The sequence below is a fragment of the Acomys russatus genome, chromosome 4 (genome assembly GCF_903995435.1).
Source record: "Acomys russatus chromosome 4, mAcoRus1.1, whole genome shotgun sequence".
Lineage (NCBI taxonomy): Eukaryota > Metazoa > Chordata > Mammalia > Rodentia > Muridae > Acomys > Acomys russatus.
In genome coordinates this window covers 54,945,283-54,962,563 of record NC_067140.1, presented here as the reverse complement: position 1 = coordinate 54,962,563, position 17,281 = coordinate 54,945,283, and the positions used below count along the sequence as shown (strand labels likewise).

At 52.8% G+C, this 17,281-nt stretch overlaps 1 protein-coding gene across 1 annotated transcript; it reads right to left on the bottom strand.

Annotated features, from left to right (window-relative positions):
* Window positions 1-209: 209 nt before the first annotated feature.
* Window positions 210-14,043, bottom strand: Disp2 (dispatched RND transporter family member 2). Its single transcript, XM_051144382.1, has 8 exons — window positions 13,917-14,043; window positions 6,960-7,289; window positions 6,530-6,559; window positions 6,274-6,397; window positions 5,887-6,002; window positions 5,565-5,692; window positions 5,148-5,245; window positions 210-3,668 (listed from the first exon to the last, which is right to left on the bottom strand). Exons 2-8 carry the CDS (start codon window positions 7,271-7,273, stop codon window positions 441-443), a joined length of 4,038 nt encoding a protein of 1,345 aa, XP_051000339.1. The 5' UTR covers window positions 7,274-7,289; window positions 13,917-14,043; the 3' UTR covers window positions 210-440.
* Between the last annotated feature and the right edge of the window lie 3,238 nt (window positions 14,044-17,281).

Here is a 17,281-nt window from a genome sequence, read left to right as displayed (position 1 = left end):
TTAGGAGCAGATGAGATCCAGCAGGCTGTGGAGGTTCTGAAGGGCTTTTCTAGTCAGCGGGGATCCCAAAGATAGGGTACCATAGTGACCTGGGAGAGAGCTGATCAGCCTCTCCTATTACCTGGAGATGCATGTCTGGCTGCCCCCCTTTCCAGAGGAGGGGTCCTTGTTGGCACTGCGGGGGCAGACGAGTCCTCAGATGATCACAGGGAGAGCCTAGTGCTACCTTGCCAAGGCCCTCCCATCGAGCCCTCCAGATGCGGGGGGTGAGTAGCAAAGAGATCGAAGCTGGAACATCTGGCAGGGTTTAGAATCCATAGTCAGAGGGTGAGACATCGCGTCGATATGGAGAAATACCTTCAGGCTCTAGGCTAGCGTGGCATCTGCCTGATCTTTACCAACAGGGTTCTGGACCCTGGTCTGGCCTTCCTTGGCCTCTCTCAGCTGCTGTAGCCAGAGGTGTAGGTGCTGGGCCTACGGAGCCAAACATCTGGAAGATCTGGTTGGCTGTTGGGAAGCACCACCGGGCTGAGGTCACCTGGCCCTCCACGGCCTTTCCAGGGTAAGCTGCTGTGGTGAGAGTGGGCCATGTTTGGGTCATAGATGGTTTCCTTCAGTGCCAGCCACAGGGTGTCACGCTTCCCGTTCAGCTGGCCCCGCTCAAGCATGGGGTGTCCGGTGCCATTCATGACTTCTGGAGAGGTGCCCACCGAATCTGGCACACGGACACTGGGCTCAGAGGCACAGGTGTCATCTGAGACGCTGAATCCCTCCAGGGTGCTGGCTGAGGAGCAGAGGCCATCCGGGAGCTCTTCGACTTTGGGCTTGGGGCAGTGGGCAGGGGCTTCTGGCAGGGCCTGTAAGGGTTCGGTTTTCTGTCCCTGGGAGTCCTGTGTGATCCAGGCTTGGGGGTTGGAGCCAGCCTGCTTATAAGGGGAGGAGGTCTGCAGGGCTGGACACTGGCTGAAGACCGTCTGGTGGTCCAGGAGCAGATCCCTTGGGGAGGCAGGGACTGGGGCGTGCCGGTGGCAGCAGCTGCCGTCGTGCAGTTGCAGATCTTCAGAGAGTATGGAAGGCCGGTGGGACAGCTTGCTGGTGGCCGTGCTGGTGTCGAAGCTGGGACTCCGGCGCCGCGCCAGGGGCTGCAACTCATAGTGCTCGGAGAACCCCGGTGGCCCCGTCCGCCCTTTCTCATCAGGGTCCTCAGTCCCGGCGTCCCACGGCAGGTGGGCACAGGGCCACAGGATCTGCCCACAGTTCTTCTCTGGCCCGAAGAAACAGCACAGGGACTGGAAGAAGAAGCTGGCAAAGCCACAGCCAACAAACTTGACCATCATGACGATGATGCCCAGCTTTCGATAGAGCAGGATGGTAGAAGGCAGCATGAGTACGCCCGAGGCAAACAGCACTCCAGTCCCCACTGCTGTGGCCCGGCTGATCTGACGCAAGGAGAAGGCCACACGGCTCAAGCGGTCAGGGTGTGGGCACAAGTGATAGGAGATGCAGTAGTTGATGGTTAAGTCGACGGAGAGACCCACAGAGGCAGAGAGAAACAGGGCTTCGGCAGTGTTGAGTTGCCACTCAAGTAGAACCAGCAAGCCCACAGTGAGCAGCACAGTGCCAGCCACAGCTGCCACGGAGAACAGGCTGAGGGGGACGTTCCAGGTGCCCAGCAGTAGTGTGGCAAAGGCCAGTGCCAGAGCCAGACCGAGTACCACGGCAGGCTCTGTGCTCAGGCTATGCTGCAAGCTGTATAGCTCCAAGGTGCTGGTGAACCAACCCTGGTTGAGGCCAGGAGGTGCCTTGGCCATCTCGGTTGACAGCCAGCGGCTGATCTCGGTGTAGAAGTGGTGGACCGGGCCGTACTCTGTACTGTATGGTAAGTTGGTCTGGAACTTCAGAACTAGAGCTGCGAGGTTGCCATGAGAATCGAAGCGGAGTCCCAGGTCACGGGTGCCATCAGGACTTTGCTCCAGAGCCATCATCTTGAGACAGTGCAGGTAAAGCTGGGGGGCCCAGGGGAACTCGGACTGACCACAGCATAGATCGGGACCCAGGCGGCCACAGCTGGGGCTCTCCATCCACTGCTGCAGGGTTTCCACTAAACACAGTGTAGGCCAATCCTCCGGTTGGTCTCCAAAGAAGGTCTGATTCTGGGCTCCGTGGCAGAGCTCCAGGAGCCACTCCTGGGCCTCGGGGCTGCTGGGTGCGAAATCAGGATCGCTTACCACCGAGCTATTGGTGCGAGGGTCCAGGGGATCACTAGTGTCGACTGGCAAGATGCCCCACACCAGAACCACTGGCAAGTTGCCGCCCTCGTTAGGAGGCAGATCCTCGAACAGGAATTGTTGGCGGTACTCCGCATCGAAGCGCTCAAAGGGATGGCTAGACCGGAAGAACTGACCGCCAAGTGGCAGTAGAATGGGTAGTTGCAGGCGAGGGCTGACGCCGCCGATGTAGGCGCCCCCTGCCGCCAACGCCGCGAACCAGCAGATCCAGATGTACCGAAACTTAATGACGCCACAGGGCAGCAGGCGCTGGAATAGCAGGCGGGAGAGGATGGAAAAAATCTTGCGTAGAATGCGGATCCGTCTGTGCAACGCCAGCAACAGCCGCAAGGGGTCGCTGCCACCCCTCTGGCCCTGTGCTTGGGACACACAGCCGCGTGCCAGGTAGCGCTCCTGGAGCACCACCGTGGCGGGAAGCCAGAGCAGTGTGAGCCCCATGTGCACTAGCACAGCGGTGCCCATGAAGAGAGCGAAGCAACGCACTGCGGGCAGGCGGCTCAGGTAGCTGCCATAGAAGGCCGCGCTGGTGGTCAGGCCTGAGACCAGAAGCAGGTAGCCAAAGTGGTGCATGGTGCGACCCACACGATGTGCTAGGCCCCCGGAGGGCACCTGGCCCCGGCTGAGGCGCCACAGGTCGAAGAAGATGAGAGTGTAATTGACACAGACGCCAGTAAGCAGAAGGAGGGACGCTAGGTTGACAAAGGGGAAGTAGGCCACGCGGAACGCCACGTGGTAAAGAAAGAAGGCCACCATGAGGGAGCCCACCACCCCGAGCAGTGACATGAACGTGATGAAGAGCGAGCGCAGATAGAGGGACATGCCAAAGAAGATGACAACCATGCCTAGCAAGGGGTACATGGTATCTTCGGCTAGGTAGTACTTCAGCAGTCTGGGCTTCAGGCCCAAGTCCATGCCACTGATAGACGTATAGTTATCAGAGACCTTAATTGGGTCAGCTAGGCCATCCAGGTAGATGTCCAGCAGGGAGGAAGTCTTTATAATGGGCAGGAAGAGGAGGCCGAACTTGAGGGAGGGCACCTGGTAATCGGCAGTCTGGGGGCTCAGGAAGTCTCTGTCTAACAGGAAGTGCAGGAGTTGATAGACTGCGCTGCTTCGGGTACACTTGGTGGGAACCTGGGCGCAAAATGGGGGTTTGTTTTGTCCGGACCCCAGACAAGCAGGCACCAGGACACCACGATGGTAGTAGGTGGCACAAAACCGAAGCAGGGCCAGTGTGCGGTCCGTATCGGCTTGGGTAGTGTCCTGGCAGGAAGAGCGGTTGGACAGCACGGCCAGGTAGTTGCCCAGGGACCAGCTGGGACAGCACTCATTGGCCGCTGATCGCTGGCACAGAGCCCCAAAGCTGATATGAGAACGGATCTGTAGGGTACACAGGAGTGGGGGCGGGTGTATGAAGCTCAGAGGGAGGTCCGGGAGCCCGGGTCTCCCCAGCCCTGTCCTGGGCCCTCTCACCTCTCGTCATGAGGAAGGGCAGAGAGAAATTATCTTGACAGCCCTACAGAAATGCTTTGTGTCAGAGCTGCCTTTGCCCCTGGCCTAGCTTCTAGTTGTGCTATCTTGGCTTCATCAAAGAGGAACCTCCCGGCTTTTTCCAGAGGCTCTGCCAAAAGGGCTCCGGTAGGCCACAGCCCTCCCCCCAAGCCCAACTCTGCAACTTCCTGAGTCAGGAGTGGGAGTGGAGGTGACAAGCTACATATTGGAACAAGGTCAAGGAGACACTGTGTGGTCAGGGTCACTGAGAGCTCGCCAGCTCCTCTTTCCCTGGGCGGTTTAATCTTCTTAACAGTCAGAACTTTCTTTTCCTACCTTGTGTCTCCTTCCCACTTCAACCTTGCTGTTCACTACAGCTGGTGTAGCAGGAAAAGCTCCTACCTGGGAGACAGGTACCCCGCTCTACCACTAACTACATGCACAGCCTTGGGGCTCAGTGCACAGTGATGACAACGCTGAGTGTCTGTCAAGCCAGTACCGGTGCCAGCACTATGCTAGATGCTCCGTAATCCCCTATAAAGGTTGTACTAATATTGCCCCTATTTCATATCTACAGGGCTGAGGATGTAGCTTGGTCACAGAGCACAGATTTGGTAAATACAGGTATCTAAGTTTGGTCCTCAGCACTACAGAACCCAAACCAAACAGAAACCCAACACACGTGAGGCACTGAGAGATGAAGACATGTCCCACAGGAGCTCTAGCGCAGGCCTCAAACTCTGGCATCTGAGTGCACAACACAGATTCTCCAACCCCCTTCTCTGAGACAGGCTTTCTCTGTGTAGCCTTGGCTGTCTGGACTCCCTTTGTAAACCAGGCTGGCCTCGAACTCACAGAGCTCCACCTGCCTCTGCCTCCTAAGTGCTAGGATTAAAGGCGTGCGCCACCACGCCCAGCTTAGAACACATTTCTTAAACAGTGTCCTCTGATGCTCTGGGCATGGTGTGTGACAGAGAACTTGGACTATAGAGCAACGGAGTGGTTTTCATAGTTTTTTTTTTTTTTTTTATCAAACATTTCCATAGATACTGCTGTTAGCACAGTTGAGTCGGCACTGCTTGGGTTGACAAGGGCTGCAGCCTTGAAGCCCAGAGTCTCTTCAACACATTTCTGAGATTCCTTTTCAAAACCTTTTTGAAGCTTCCCAGGCTCTTCTTGAGCTCTCTTTGTGACAGGGGTTTGGTGTTTCTACAACCAGCCAACTTTTCTTTTTCTATCCCAACCCTCATGTAGAGTTTCTAAGCAGGAAGAGCCCCTCCCCCGACCCCCACACAACCCACCCTGGCAGTCCTGCGTGTCATCAGTTCCCACCCAAGCCCCTGGCATGCATGTCCCCAACCAGCTCACCTGCTCCTGTTCTATGCGACACATGGAATGGATGGCTTGCAGGTTCCACAGGCTCCCGCCGGAGGTGGACACAAACACCAGCTTTGCATGGCTCTTCTCTGCAACACAACCCCAACACAGCTCAGCCCTTTGGCCCCAGAGCCTGGACCCACTAAAAGAGACGATGCTCATCCTGAGCCCCCTGAAGCCTTGATTCCCAGGAGCCTGGTGCCTACCTTGCCCCATATTCACTCAGCCTGACTGCACCTGGCTGGACTGCTTGGGTCCTATTTCATTACTCCATCTTCCTTGCCTGGAATATGGCTGGTGGCCATTTTCTCTTTCTATTAGCCCACGTTTGCTCTGGACCTGCTCGTCCTATTCTGGGTGGTAGAAACCCCATTGAAGTCAGGATGGACTGGTCACGCTGCAGCTTACCTGGAGGACCACAAAAGAAGTTCTCTTCTTCTTTCTCTTCCACAGGCCCCACCATCCTCTTGGTCCGGACCACACTTTCCTCGGCTCTGCCCCAGGCTGCAGGGCTCAGGGTGCTGAGGAGGCTTGAGCTGAGGTAGGGAGAAGAGCTGCCCCAGGGTACTGCTGGGGGTGCTGGACTCACAGGAAATGGAAGGCCACTCCCCCAGGGAGCACCAGCCTCCTCTCACCTGTCTTCTGCCTTTGGAGAGGTCACCTGGTGTCCCCTCCTGGAGTCCTCCCTCCTCCCTTTGCTACCCTCAGTGGGAAGATGGGGACATGTTACCTGTTCATGTCAGGGTCTGGGGAAAGGGAAAGCAGGTTCTTGGGGCCAGTGAGGGCCTGCATGGCTTTCCAAACTTCTAGCTTCCGGCTGATCTCAGTATCTCGAGGCTCAAAACCCTGCAGGGAGGAGAGAATAGAGAGGAGCGGGTGTGCAAGAGCGGGTGGACAGCAAAGGAGGAGTGTCCTCCCTCTGCACCCTTCCCAGCTCTGTCCCCTTGGTTCCCCCTTACCTGGATTGCAGCCATATGGTCTCTGTGTCGACCTACAGCTCTCTGATGACCCAGAGCCCACCAACATCACCTCCCCACCCCCATAGGGCAACTGTCTGCACCAGACTGAGCTGAGGTGTTCAATCCAGGGGTCCCTCTCCCTTCCTATGGTCTCTCACCAGTAAAGGCTCAGAAAAGTCAAGTGGCGGGCTTCCCAGCAGCCCAGCTAGGGTACAGAGGAAGATGAAGGCCAGGCACAGCAGCAGCACAGCCATTGGCCACTCAGCGATCAGCTGGGAATAGCTGGAAAAGAGGGAGGAAGTCTGCATGAGTTGATATGGAGTATGATAAGGCTGGTGAGCTGGCATAGGAGAGAAGAGAGTCTATGGTACCAGCCTGGCCACTGCTGGGAGTTCAGGGGAGGTCTGGCCCTACCTCTTTGGCATCCGGAAAGTGCGTTCCTGCCTGTGGAAGAGAAGAGAAATTTACCATAGTCTTTTGGAGTGTGTGTGTGTGTGTGGGGGGGGGTGGATGGATGCGCATGCGCGTGCATGCACACATGCACATGTGCGAGTGTGCATCTAGTTGGGGGTTGGGGATGGGGAAGGTGTTGGTGTAAGACAGGACAAGGCATAGAGGAAGATGTTATTAATTCTTAGACTTGCCCACCCCCAAGTTCTAGGGGTTTTTTTGTTGCTGTTGTTGTTGTTGTTTGTTTTTTTGTTTTTGTTTTTTGTTTCTTCCTGCTCCCTCAAGCTGCCTCCTCCCTCAGAGGCAAGGGACACCCAAGTCACCTCCTGAGACAGGAATTGGAAGGCTTCAGCATCTGCTGTACCTTTTAATGGGTTCCCCAGCCTCTCCTTACCTGACACTGACCACATGGCGTTGCACAGACGGTGGCTTCCAGACCCCATCCTGCTGAGAGGGGTCTATGGACGTGCTGAGGTTGGAGACATGGGCACATAGAGCCGCTTGGTCTCCCAATCCTAGTAACGAACTGCCTTCTTGATAGTCTTGAGGCGCTCGAGGAAAGGCAAAATGGCCTGCTGTTAATGGACTGGTCGGGTCTACAGCCTGGAGGGTGGAAACTGTTGGTGCTGGTACTGAAACGCCCGTCGGGTCTTCAAGTGGACAGGTGTGGAGGGAGCAGCTTCTCTCTGGGCTTGCCTCGGGAGCCATGGCTTTGGTCTAGGGCCTGGGAGAGGGCAGGCAGGGAAGATGGGGTGGTCGGTTATCTGTGTCTCAGAATTGTTCAGTAAGCAAGACAAAGAGATAGGAGCCCAGGGTTGGTTTATTATTTTATTTTTTAAAATTTTTTTTAAAGTTCTGAGGACAGATGAGGATGGTGAGTGCTCAAAGCATGCATGCTGGGGCCCACACTCTCACTCAAACATCCATGCGTTTGAAAAGTATCACTAGTTAACCTGCCATATGTCAGACACTGCTTGATATCAAACCTGATCCTACTTACTGCTTTCAAAACCAAGAAGAATTTCCTTGTTTTACAGATTTGAAACAGATTCAGTGAGAAGTAAAGATTAGGGACTTGAGCCCTGTTCAAGTTCTTTTGAACTTCTAGACTGCACCGCTTCCTGTTCTCTCTCTCTCTCTCTCTCCCTCTCTCTCTCTCTCTCTGTCTCTCTCTCTCTCTGTCTCTCTCTCTCTCTCTCACATCTTAATGTGTAGCCTTGGCTGTCCTGGAACTCATTATGTAGACCAGGTTGTCCTTGAACTCACAGAGATCTGCCTGCCTCTGCCTCCCTGGTGCTGGGATTGAAGGCGTGCACCACTCTGCCCGGCTTGTTTATATGCTTTGAGTGCCCACTTCATTCATTACTTTTGCTAAATCAGTCACCTACATCCTCTCTGTTCCAAAAAGATGGCAAGGAACTGTCCACTAAGTGAACACAGTGCTAGATTTGGTTGTTAGGAGTGTCATTGAGCTGGGCAGTGGTGGCGCACACCTTTAATCCCAGCACTTGGGAGGCAGAGGCAGGCAGATCACTGTGAGTTTGAGACCAGCCTGATCTACAAAGCGAGTCCAGGACAGCCAAGACAACACAGAGAAATCCTGTCTCAAAAACAAACAAACAAAAACAAGAGTGTCATTGTGATAAATGAGAGCCAGTACATAGTAGTTGGGAGATGCAGACAGCCCAGCATGTTGGTGTGTATAGAAAGAAATTCAGACGGCCCAGTTTTAATGGGGTGAGGGAAGTTAGAAAGTTCAGGCAACAAGGCCACTGCTTTTTCAGCAGCCCTACCACAGGCCATGCACAGCACAGGTTTGCTTTGTCAGCCTGTGCACAGTTCACAGAGGGAACTGGAACCTCCAAGGACTATGGCAGGAAGGAGTCAGGCATGGCCCCCAATTAGTCATCAGGACAAAACTGTGCATAGGTCTAGTTCCACTCTTCCGCTCCAAGGGAAGGTAGAGTCTTACTCCTGTGGCAGGTTTGCCAGTCTTTAGGACAGAAAAAAAGATGGCTACAGAGCAGACTGCCTGGAGGTCATGGGAGTTCTCTGAGAGGTTCAGGGCCAAATGATTTGGCAAAGTCTCCTTTTCTTTATCTTGCCTGGTTTCCCCAGCCCAGCAGAGCTTGCCTACTCCCATGGGAGATTCAGTTCTATGCCACACCAATGCTGACTTCCAAGCCTACTTGGTGCCCTGCCAGATGTGTCTTGAGTCAGAGTCCCGGCCGCAGTAGCGGGCAGACACTGCTTGTGGCAGCTAAGTGGCTAAGTTCTGCACAGAAACCATGAAAAGAAACTGGAAATAATAGGTGAACTCTGCCTATTTTCCCCCATCAGGCCAAATGGCCTGTGTCAGCCATTTACAAGAACAAGCCTCATGCTGAGGGTAAAATGGAACCTTGGAGGTAGGCTCCAGGCTCTATCATCTTTTGTCTCTGGGCCCTCAAGAAAAGGCAATGATTGGAGCATTGGACATTGAACACTCAGTTTTGACACAGGACACGTGAGGTTACTGGAATAGAGCTCTGAATTTGCTTGTCTGCTCTTTCCCAAATTCGGGACCACAGGGAGCATGCACTCTAAGAAGTACGTTTTTTGCACCCGGTGCGGCGGTGCATGCCTGTAATCCCAGCACTCTGGGATACAGTGGCAGGGGGAATATCTGTGAGTTCAAGGCCAGCCTGGTCTACAAAGCAAGTCCAGGCCAGCCAAGGTTATACAAAGCAACCCTATCCCGAAAAACAACAACAACAATGTATATTTTGCACAGATAACTTGTCCCTTTTAGGTACTCAGCTAATACCCCCATTTCATAATGTTTTATATCTTGGGAATCTCACTGTAGCTCTAACTTTAAATTCTTTATTTCATTTGTTCTCAAAGAGCTGCATCTGAAATTTGATGTCATGATTAAAATCACTAATATTTACTTGTACTAATTCAACATTTATATATACATTTGACCAAAGACATTCTATTTATTTGTTTGGTTGGTTTTGGTTTTTCAAGACAGGGTTTCTCTGTGTAGCCTTGGCTGTCCTGGACTCGCTTTGTAGACCAGGCTGGCCTCAAAATCACAGAGAGCCACTGGTCTCTGCTTTCTTTTTCTTTTCTTTTTTTAATTATATTTTTAATATATTTTATTGGTTTATTCATATTACATATCCCATCCCTTGTATCCTCCCATTCCTCCCTCCCTCCCTTTGTCCCCTTACTCCCTTCCCCTATGACTGTGACTGAGGGGGACCTCTTCCCCCTGTATATGCTCATAGGGTATCAAGTCTCTTCTTGATAGCCTGCTATCCTTCCTCTGAGTGCCACCAGGCCTCCTCATCCAGGGGACATGGTCAAACATGTCTCTGCTTTCTGAGTGCTGGGATTAAAGGCGTGTGCCACCACGACCAGCCCTGACCAAAGACATTCTAAAGCAAGACCTCAGATGACTCCATAAAGATAGTGACATAAGCACCAGGGTGCTGGCCGATACCAGCCCTTGGAGGCCAATCCCTTTGGACCAAAGAGAAACTGGATAAATGCCCTGGGTCATGTGTATGCGTGAGATCATTTATTAATTTACTTATTGAGACAGGATCTCACTGTGTAGCTCGAGCTGGCCTTGAATTCATAACTCTCCTGCCTGCAGCCTCCCCGCCCCCTCCCCCTCCGACACAGTGCTTGGTCTGCATTGGGTCCTGAGGCTTAAATACAGCTGGCAGCAGCAATGGTCTCTCTCTTTAGAACAAAGCCTGCTTTCTGTGTCTTACCCTCTTGAAGAAGGCTTTCTCCCTAACAGACGGATGAATTAATAAGAGAGGAAAGAAAGTATTTGCTTCCACCTGTGGGGCTTTCTCTTCCCTTTGAGGACCAGAATACATATTTCAAATCAGGTAATCTGGAGACAATGTGTCAGCCTCTGCTTTTTGCCTCCGAAGAAGGCCTTTTGTTTCACCATTACCTGCTCACCTCCCTGCCTGTCACGTGATTATTTGCTGCCCCTGCCTGGCTACCTGCTTGAGTACATATTGGTTTAGACTACGCTGCTGTCCATAGCCCCCTCCTTCTGCACCATGCTGGCCATTATATCAATGTGGAGGGCCTGCATCCCTCTAGTCTGGCTGCTGTACGGCTTGGCCTTTATCGATTTATTTCTTTATTTCTTAGCACCATGCTTGATCTGGGCTGGGTCCGGACAAAACCAGCATCAACTCTGCTCTTCCTCTTTAGAGCAAGGCCTGCCTCCTGGAGGTTAAGACAGTGGGGTAGCCATGGTGGAGATGAGGGGCCTGTTCCAGCAGCCCATGGGTCATGTGTATGCCCTATACGTGACAGCACTGAGCACAGATTTGTCCTAGGAACCAGGTCCCCACTTGGAGTGTTGTCAGTCTCATTGGTGATAGAAGTCAGCCACAGGAAATGGTACTGGAGAATGGAGCACTCTCTTTCCCAAACTCCTTCCATTGCAGGGGATCTAGGCTCCATCATTGGTTTGCTTCCACTGGGATCTTTCTGGCTCTGGCTCCCGCCCTTCAACTCCTTCTGTTCCTCTTTGGGAATCAAGGGCCAACTGATCCGAATCCTACCTTCCTTCATCATACAGAGTGTTCTACCAGTGGAGCGATCCTGGAGGCCTAACCTGGCTGCAGTAGAGTTTTTGTCTCAGTCTTCCCAGCGGTGAGAGCAAGGTCTCTAATTAAGATGAGTAACTTCCTGGGCTGCCTGCCTGCACCCAGGAGGCTAAGTCAGGGAGAGGAATCTGGCCTCACACAGAAGGTCACTATTTTGGCAGGGAACTCCAGAAGGAGCAAATGTGTATGAATTAATCATGCCCTGAACCCACAGTGTAGGCATCTGGATGTCACTGTGACCCCCACAGAGTGACCAAGACAACAAGGGGAGCAGTTCACACCACTAAGAAAATAAACGGTCTTTCTTTCTTTCTTTCTTTTTTTTCCGAGACAGGGTTTCTCTGTGTAGCCTTGGCTGTCCTGGACTCGCTTTGTAGACCAGGCTGGGCTCAAACTCACAGCGATCCGCCTGCCTCTGCCTCCCGAGTGCTGGGATTAAAGGTGTGCACCACCACGCCCGGCTCTTTCCTGGTTTTTTGAGACAGGGTTTCTCTATTTTATCTTGGCCATACTGGACTTTGTAGACCAGGCTGGCCTTGAACTCATAGCGATAAATGGTATTTCTAAAAAACACAAACAGTGACTTCAAACATATCTGCAGTCAGTGAATTATAAAATACTATACTGGAAGTCGTACCTGTAGTTCAATCACTTGTAGGCCAGCTACCTCGCGCCCCGCCCCCCATATATAGGCCAGCGTGGCCTCAACGTCATGGAAATCTCCTATCAGCTTCCCAAACTGAGATTACATATAGCCCCTGCTGGCCTTGAACTAAATATGTAACTGAGGATGGCCTTGAACTCTACATTTTTGCCTCTGTCTCCCAAGTGAGTGCTGGGGTCAGTTTGCCACCACACTTGACTTTTTTTTTTTTTTTTTTTTTTAAAGATAGCGTCTCTCTCTGTAGCCTGGGTGAAGATGCAGAGGCAGGGGCTTGGGAGGGCAAGAAAAGGGTGTCTCCAAGGTCCATGTAGTTCAGAGTAGCCTTGAACTTGTGACCTTTCCTGTCCAGCCACCTAAGTGCTAGCATTACAGGTGTGTGTCAACTTGTGTGGGACCAGGCTTAAGATCTGACTCCTTCCCAAAAAGGGCTGGGGCTGGGGCTGGGACTGTAGTAGAAAAGTACTCTTTCCATACATAAGGCTCTGTGTTTAATCTTTTGCACTGAGGGACAAGGACTGAAATATGTGTGTGTCTGTGTGCGATGTGAGTTTGTAATGTGGGGTGTTTGTGTGTATGTGTGTGATGTGTATAGTATGTAAGTGTGTGTATTCTTATATGTCTACCCCCAGTGTGGTACTTAATTCAACAGGAACATGTTTGTGTTTCTGCTCTTGAGTTGAACAAAGTCGTTATGTCTGCGTAGTGTCCATGGCCTCTGGGAAACTTCAGCGACGGCCACAGTTTCCAGAGAACTGCTGGAAGAGAGCAAGTGGTTCCCATCCAGACAGGGCTGGCCCTTGGCACGCTATGCCAGACAGCCAATGGTGCTGTAGCCCCTTGTCCAGATGCTCTTGGCTCCGGGCCCTGCCCTGATTTGTCAATGTTCCTTCTCTTTCTCCCCCCTTTTTTCTGCAGTGTTTGGGGATGGAACCTAAGGCCTTGCCAATACTAGAAAAATGCTTTATCACTGAGCAGCACCCCACCCCCACCCCCACGTTCTTTGGGTCAGGCTGTGACTCCAAGAAGAGCCCCTGCTCTGGGGAATATATGAGTACTGTGTCGTGCCCTCTTGAATAAGGTCTTTATATGTTCCAGACCGATGAATTAGTCAAAGAAGGAAGAAAACATTTGCTTCCACCTGTGGGGCTTTCTTCTCCCTCTGAGGAACAGAATGCATGTTTTAAATCTCCAGACAATCTGGAGATAATGTGTCTGCATCTGCTTTTTGCCTCTTAAAAGTGCCCTTTATTTCAGCCCAGGCAGGAGAGAGAGGTAGTGTCATGTCTGAGAAGAGAGATTCCGGGGGCGGCAGAGTCAGGCAGGACACAGAAATGGCGCCATATTGCTAACCTGGCCAGACTGCTCCACCACACGTATGATGAAGGCAGAAAAGTGAAGGGCACCTCGATCTGGGAATGGGTGCTCAGCAGGGTGGTGTTTTTTCCTCTTCATCCCACAGAGCCTCCTTCCGGGCTCATATAGACCACTGCCTGAGCCTCAGATCCAGCATACATACGTGGCTGCAGTCTACACATCTACACAAGCAGGAGGCCACGCAGGGGAGCCGAACAATGATATGCTGGGCAGGCCAGCCACCGATGGACAAAGACAGTCAGTCCCCGATATAGATCCCAAACGTCTGCCTTCCCTCCCTAGGACACCTGCTTTGGACAGCCTCTTTTTCGTTGTACATGCACACCCCTTCGCACACTGACATGCAGACTGACGTAGCTGCGGTTGTGAGGCCTTTTGCAAAGACACAGAAGCAAGGCCTAGGGCGGGGGGGGGGGGGAGTCAGGCTGGGGGACGGGGGGGGGGGGGGGGGGTGCTCCAGAGGCCAAGGAAATGGACATTTGGGCCCTCAGGGGAAAGGAGAGAACAGTGGGTGGGGCAGGTTCCCCAGGAGATGAAAGCGATGAGAAGTGACATTATAGAGTGTCGATGAGAGGATAAACTAAGCAGGCAAGATGAAGGTGTACAGACGTACTTGCCGCAGGAAAAGGCTCTCGGAAGAGCTGAGGGGAATGAATGATATGTAGCGGCGGGCTCTTAAAGATACCTGATGCAGGCGTGCTGAGATCTTCCGGCGGGATCTAGGGAGAGATTCTTCCTACTTGTCCCGGCAGCTACCTTTTGGGGCTAATGTATTCCCCTCAGGCCGCTGCTCGCTGTTCCGAAACTGGCAAAGAGATGATGGTTGCAGCAACTGGGGCTGCTACCACCGTCCAAGCCCGTGGGCGGCGCCGCTGTCCGGGCTCCGGTGCTGAAGCGGCGGCAGCAGTGCACTCCTGCGCATGCGTCAGCTCCAGAGTCCAGTCTCTGGGCGGGGCCGAAGAGGAATAGGCCAATGGACGCAGGGCAGGAAGGAGGGAGGGGGAAGACTGGGACCCGAGCTGCTGCAGCGCCGCAGCATCGGGGGTTGGTGGTTCGTTGTCACTAAGGCTGTAGGCTGCAGTACAGGCCTCTCAACCCTGGCTAGGTCTGACCATTCTCCTTAGTAATGTGGCTAAACTGCCTTTCCTGGACGCCTCGTTCTTTTTTACCAGAAAACAGAAAGAACGACCCGTGCAAAAATCCTCACAACTTGGAATAGCAGGGTTCCACACTTCATAGCGCCGCAGGGTGGCGGCGGCGGCGACGGTGGTGGCTGTGGAGGTGGAGGTGGCGGTGGTGGTGGTGGCGGTGGTGGTGGTGAGGGTCGGGTCTCATGAGTACCATTTCTGTCGGCTTTTCTCCGTGTTCTTCTGTCCTCCCCGGGGGGTTAGCTGTCTGCTCGAGTTGGGCCGTTCTTCCTATTTAGGACTTGGCCTTGAATCTGCGCCCTCTTCCTGCCTTAGTTTTTTTTTTTTTTAAGTGCTCAACAAGGCGGTAGGGAGAACGAGAGGCGGGGAGATGGCCCAGCCCCATTCATGCAATCACCACCATTCCCCCCTCAGCCCTTACAGAGACCCCAATAGCCACCCACTTCGGAGCAACCCCACCAGGGACTAGCTGTGAAGAAAAAAACCCATATATTGGGGTGTTGGAAGGCAGGCCTGGCTAGAGGGCTGTAGCAGAATTACAGTGGATACCAGAAGTAGGAGCAGCCTGAGTGGGGGGAGTGGAAAAATCCTGGGTAGATCTGGACTGGCAGAAACGGATTTCACAGCAAGCAGGCTGTTCTGGGCCTGGCTGTGAGCATGGAGGTGCCAGGCTGAAGGCAAGGAGCCGACGAAAGCCAGACTCAAGAGGGTTTGGATCGAAGATATATGCCTTAAGTGTGTCCAAGTGCTGGTCTAGGCAAGGCAAGGGTTGTAGCGCATGGCGTGAGTGGATCTAGAGGTTTAGAAGTGCCTTGGCTGACTAGTAGTTGGCTGGAGAGAAAAGGGGCAGCCCTAAATTGGTGCCAGGTGAGCAGGGTCTGGCTGTGCCTATAAGATGGTAGATACCATCTCTGGTCTTCAATTTGTGGCAGAGAAGGGGCAGGGTGCAGAGAGAGAGGGGGGAGGAAGGAGAAGGGTTTCTCTTCCTAATAGGTTTAATGGAAACTGCCTGGAGCCAGTGGGGCTGCAGTTGCCTTGGAAGGCTTTAAAAATGTGGAGGTATGAAAGACAGGCAGAGCGTGCCTCACCTGGAGTGGAACTCAGAAGACTCAAACAAAAGAAGGTTGAGAGTTCTGCCTGTCCTCAGGAAATGCTGAGAATGTCTGCAGATCAGTGATCTTATGCAGCCCTATGCTGGGGGCAAGCTTCTGAAATGCAGACGGATATCCGCTTTTCATAATAGCAAACTTAGATAGAACTAGTCCCTGGCTACCAGTTGGGTGTGAAGAAAGGCTGTCTTTGAGGAGAACAAGTATGGCCTCCAGGAGGCTATTTATTTGCAAGGAAAAATTCTGGTTTAGACCCTGTGCCAGGCCAGCTGGGGATTCTCTGCAGACTCTTCATCTTGTATCCCCTTTCTTCTCGTTTCTCAGTGATGTGGACCAGGATGATGCCCACAGTGTCCTGGGGCATGGCCAGGGGGGTGCCCACAGTGCCCTGGGCCATGGCTATGACCATGGCCATGGGGTGAGCCACCAGGTCCTGGAGGGTGATGTCCCCCAGGACAGTGCCCTGGACCATGGCCATGGGGTGGGCCACCAGGTCCTAGAGGGTGATGTCCCCCAGGACAGTGCCCTGGACCATGGCCATGGGGTGGGCCACCAGGTCCTGGAGGGTGATGTCCCCCAGGACAGTGCCCTGGACCATGGCAATGGGGTGGGCCCCCAGGTCCTGGAGGGTGATGTCCCCCAGGACAGTGCCCTGGACCATGGCCATGGGGTGGCCCGCAGTGAGGAGGACCCTGTAGAAAGCCAAGAGAGAAGTATCAGAGCCCAAAGACAATGCCAATGGCTCCAGTCAACCCCTCTTTACCTCCCCTCCCCAAGGGACTCAGGATTCCTGAGCATCTGCAAGGGGTTGTGATGGGAAGTTGGGTGGCAGAGGTAGCAAGCAAGGGACTGACTGCTCCTAGCCATGCTTCTTTAAGGACTGGGCAAGACAAAGGGAATAATCTAGATCTTTTAGGCTTATTCCTTTTTGCAGAGCTGTGACCTCTTTTTCTGGACCTTGAGTTAATTTATTTGTAGGGACAAAAATGACCTCATAGACCCCTTTTGCTGGCCCAGAGGTCCTAGCAGAAGGGCTACAAGTTCTGCCTTGCTGGGAACAACGGCTCATTATATTTAGGAGCAAAGGTGAAGCTGGGAAGGCTAGGGAAGAGGCCCCTGAAAGCCAAGCAGGGGGAAATCCAGGCTCTGAGAGGAAGAACAGGTCAAAGGTAGGAGATGGAAAGCAAGGGTGTGCTTGTGTACAGATAGGAAGTGTGCTAAATTAATATACAGTAGCTATGGTTGTGTGTGTGTGTGGGGGGTGATGCATGCCTTTGATCCTCTGAGGGGGCAGAGGCAAGTGGATCTTTGTTGCTTTGAGACTAACGTGGTCTCTACAGTGAGTTTCAGGCCAGCCAGGGCTATAGAATGAGGTCCTGTCTTTAATTTATTTTTTATTTTTATTTTTTGGCCAGGTATGGCAACACACACCTTTAATCCTAGCACTCAGGAGGCAGAGACAGGTGGATCTCTGTGAGTTCAAGGCCATTTTGATCCAGGCCAGTCAAGACTATGTGGTGAGATCCCATCTCGAAAAATAAAAATAAATAAATAAAAATTTAAAGCTGTGGCTGGGTATGGAGTCCAGTGGTAGAGATTTTGTCCAGAAACTGCAAACCCAGCCCTGTTAAAAACAAAACCAAACCACAGCAAAAAGCTATGTCTGGGTATATGTTTGTGGGTGGGTATGCAAGCATAGACTCATATGTACACAGCTGTGTGCACAGGTGTCTAGGTATGAGCCTGTAATGTGTCTGAGCAGCGGCCAGACCCAACCGTTTGGGAAAGCAGTT

Coding starts and splice junctions, on each gene's coding strand:
- Disp2 (XM_051144382.1), bottom strand. CDS start 7,273: ATGGCTCCCGAGGCAAGCCCAGAGAGAAGCTGCTCCCTCCACACCTGT. Junction 6,560..6,959: donor CGCCATGTGGTCAGTGTCAG/GTAAGGAGAGGC, acceptor TCTCTTCCACAG/GCAGGAACGCACTTTCCGGA. Junction 5,693..5,886: donor CCAGACCCTGACATGAACAG/GTAACATGTCCC, acceptor TCCCTACCTCAG/CTCAAGCCTCCTCAGCACCC.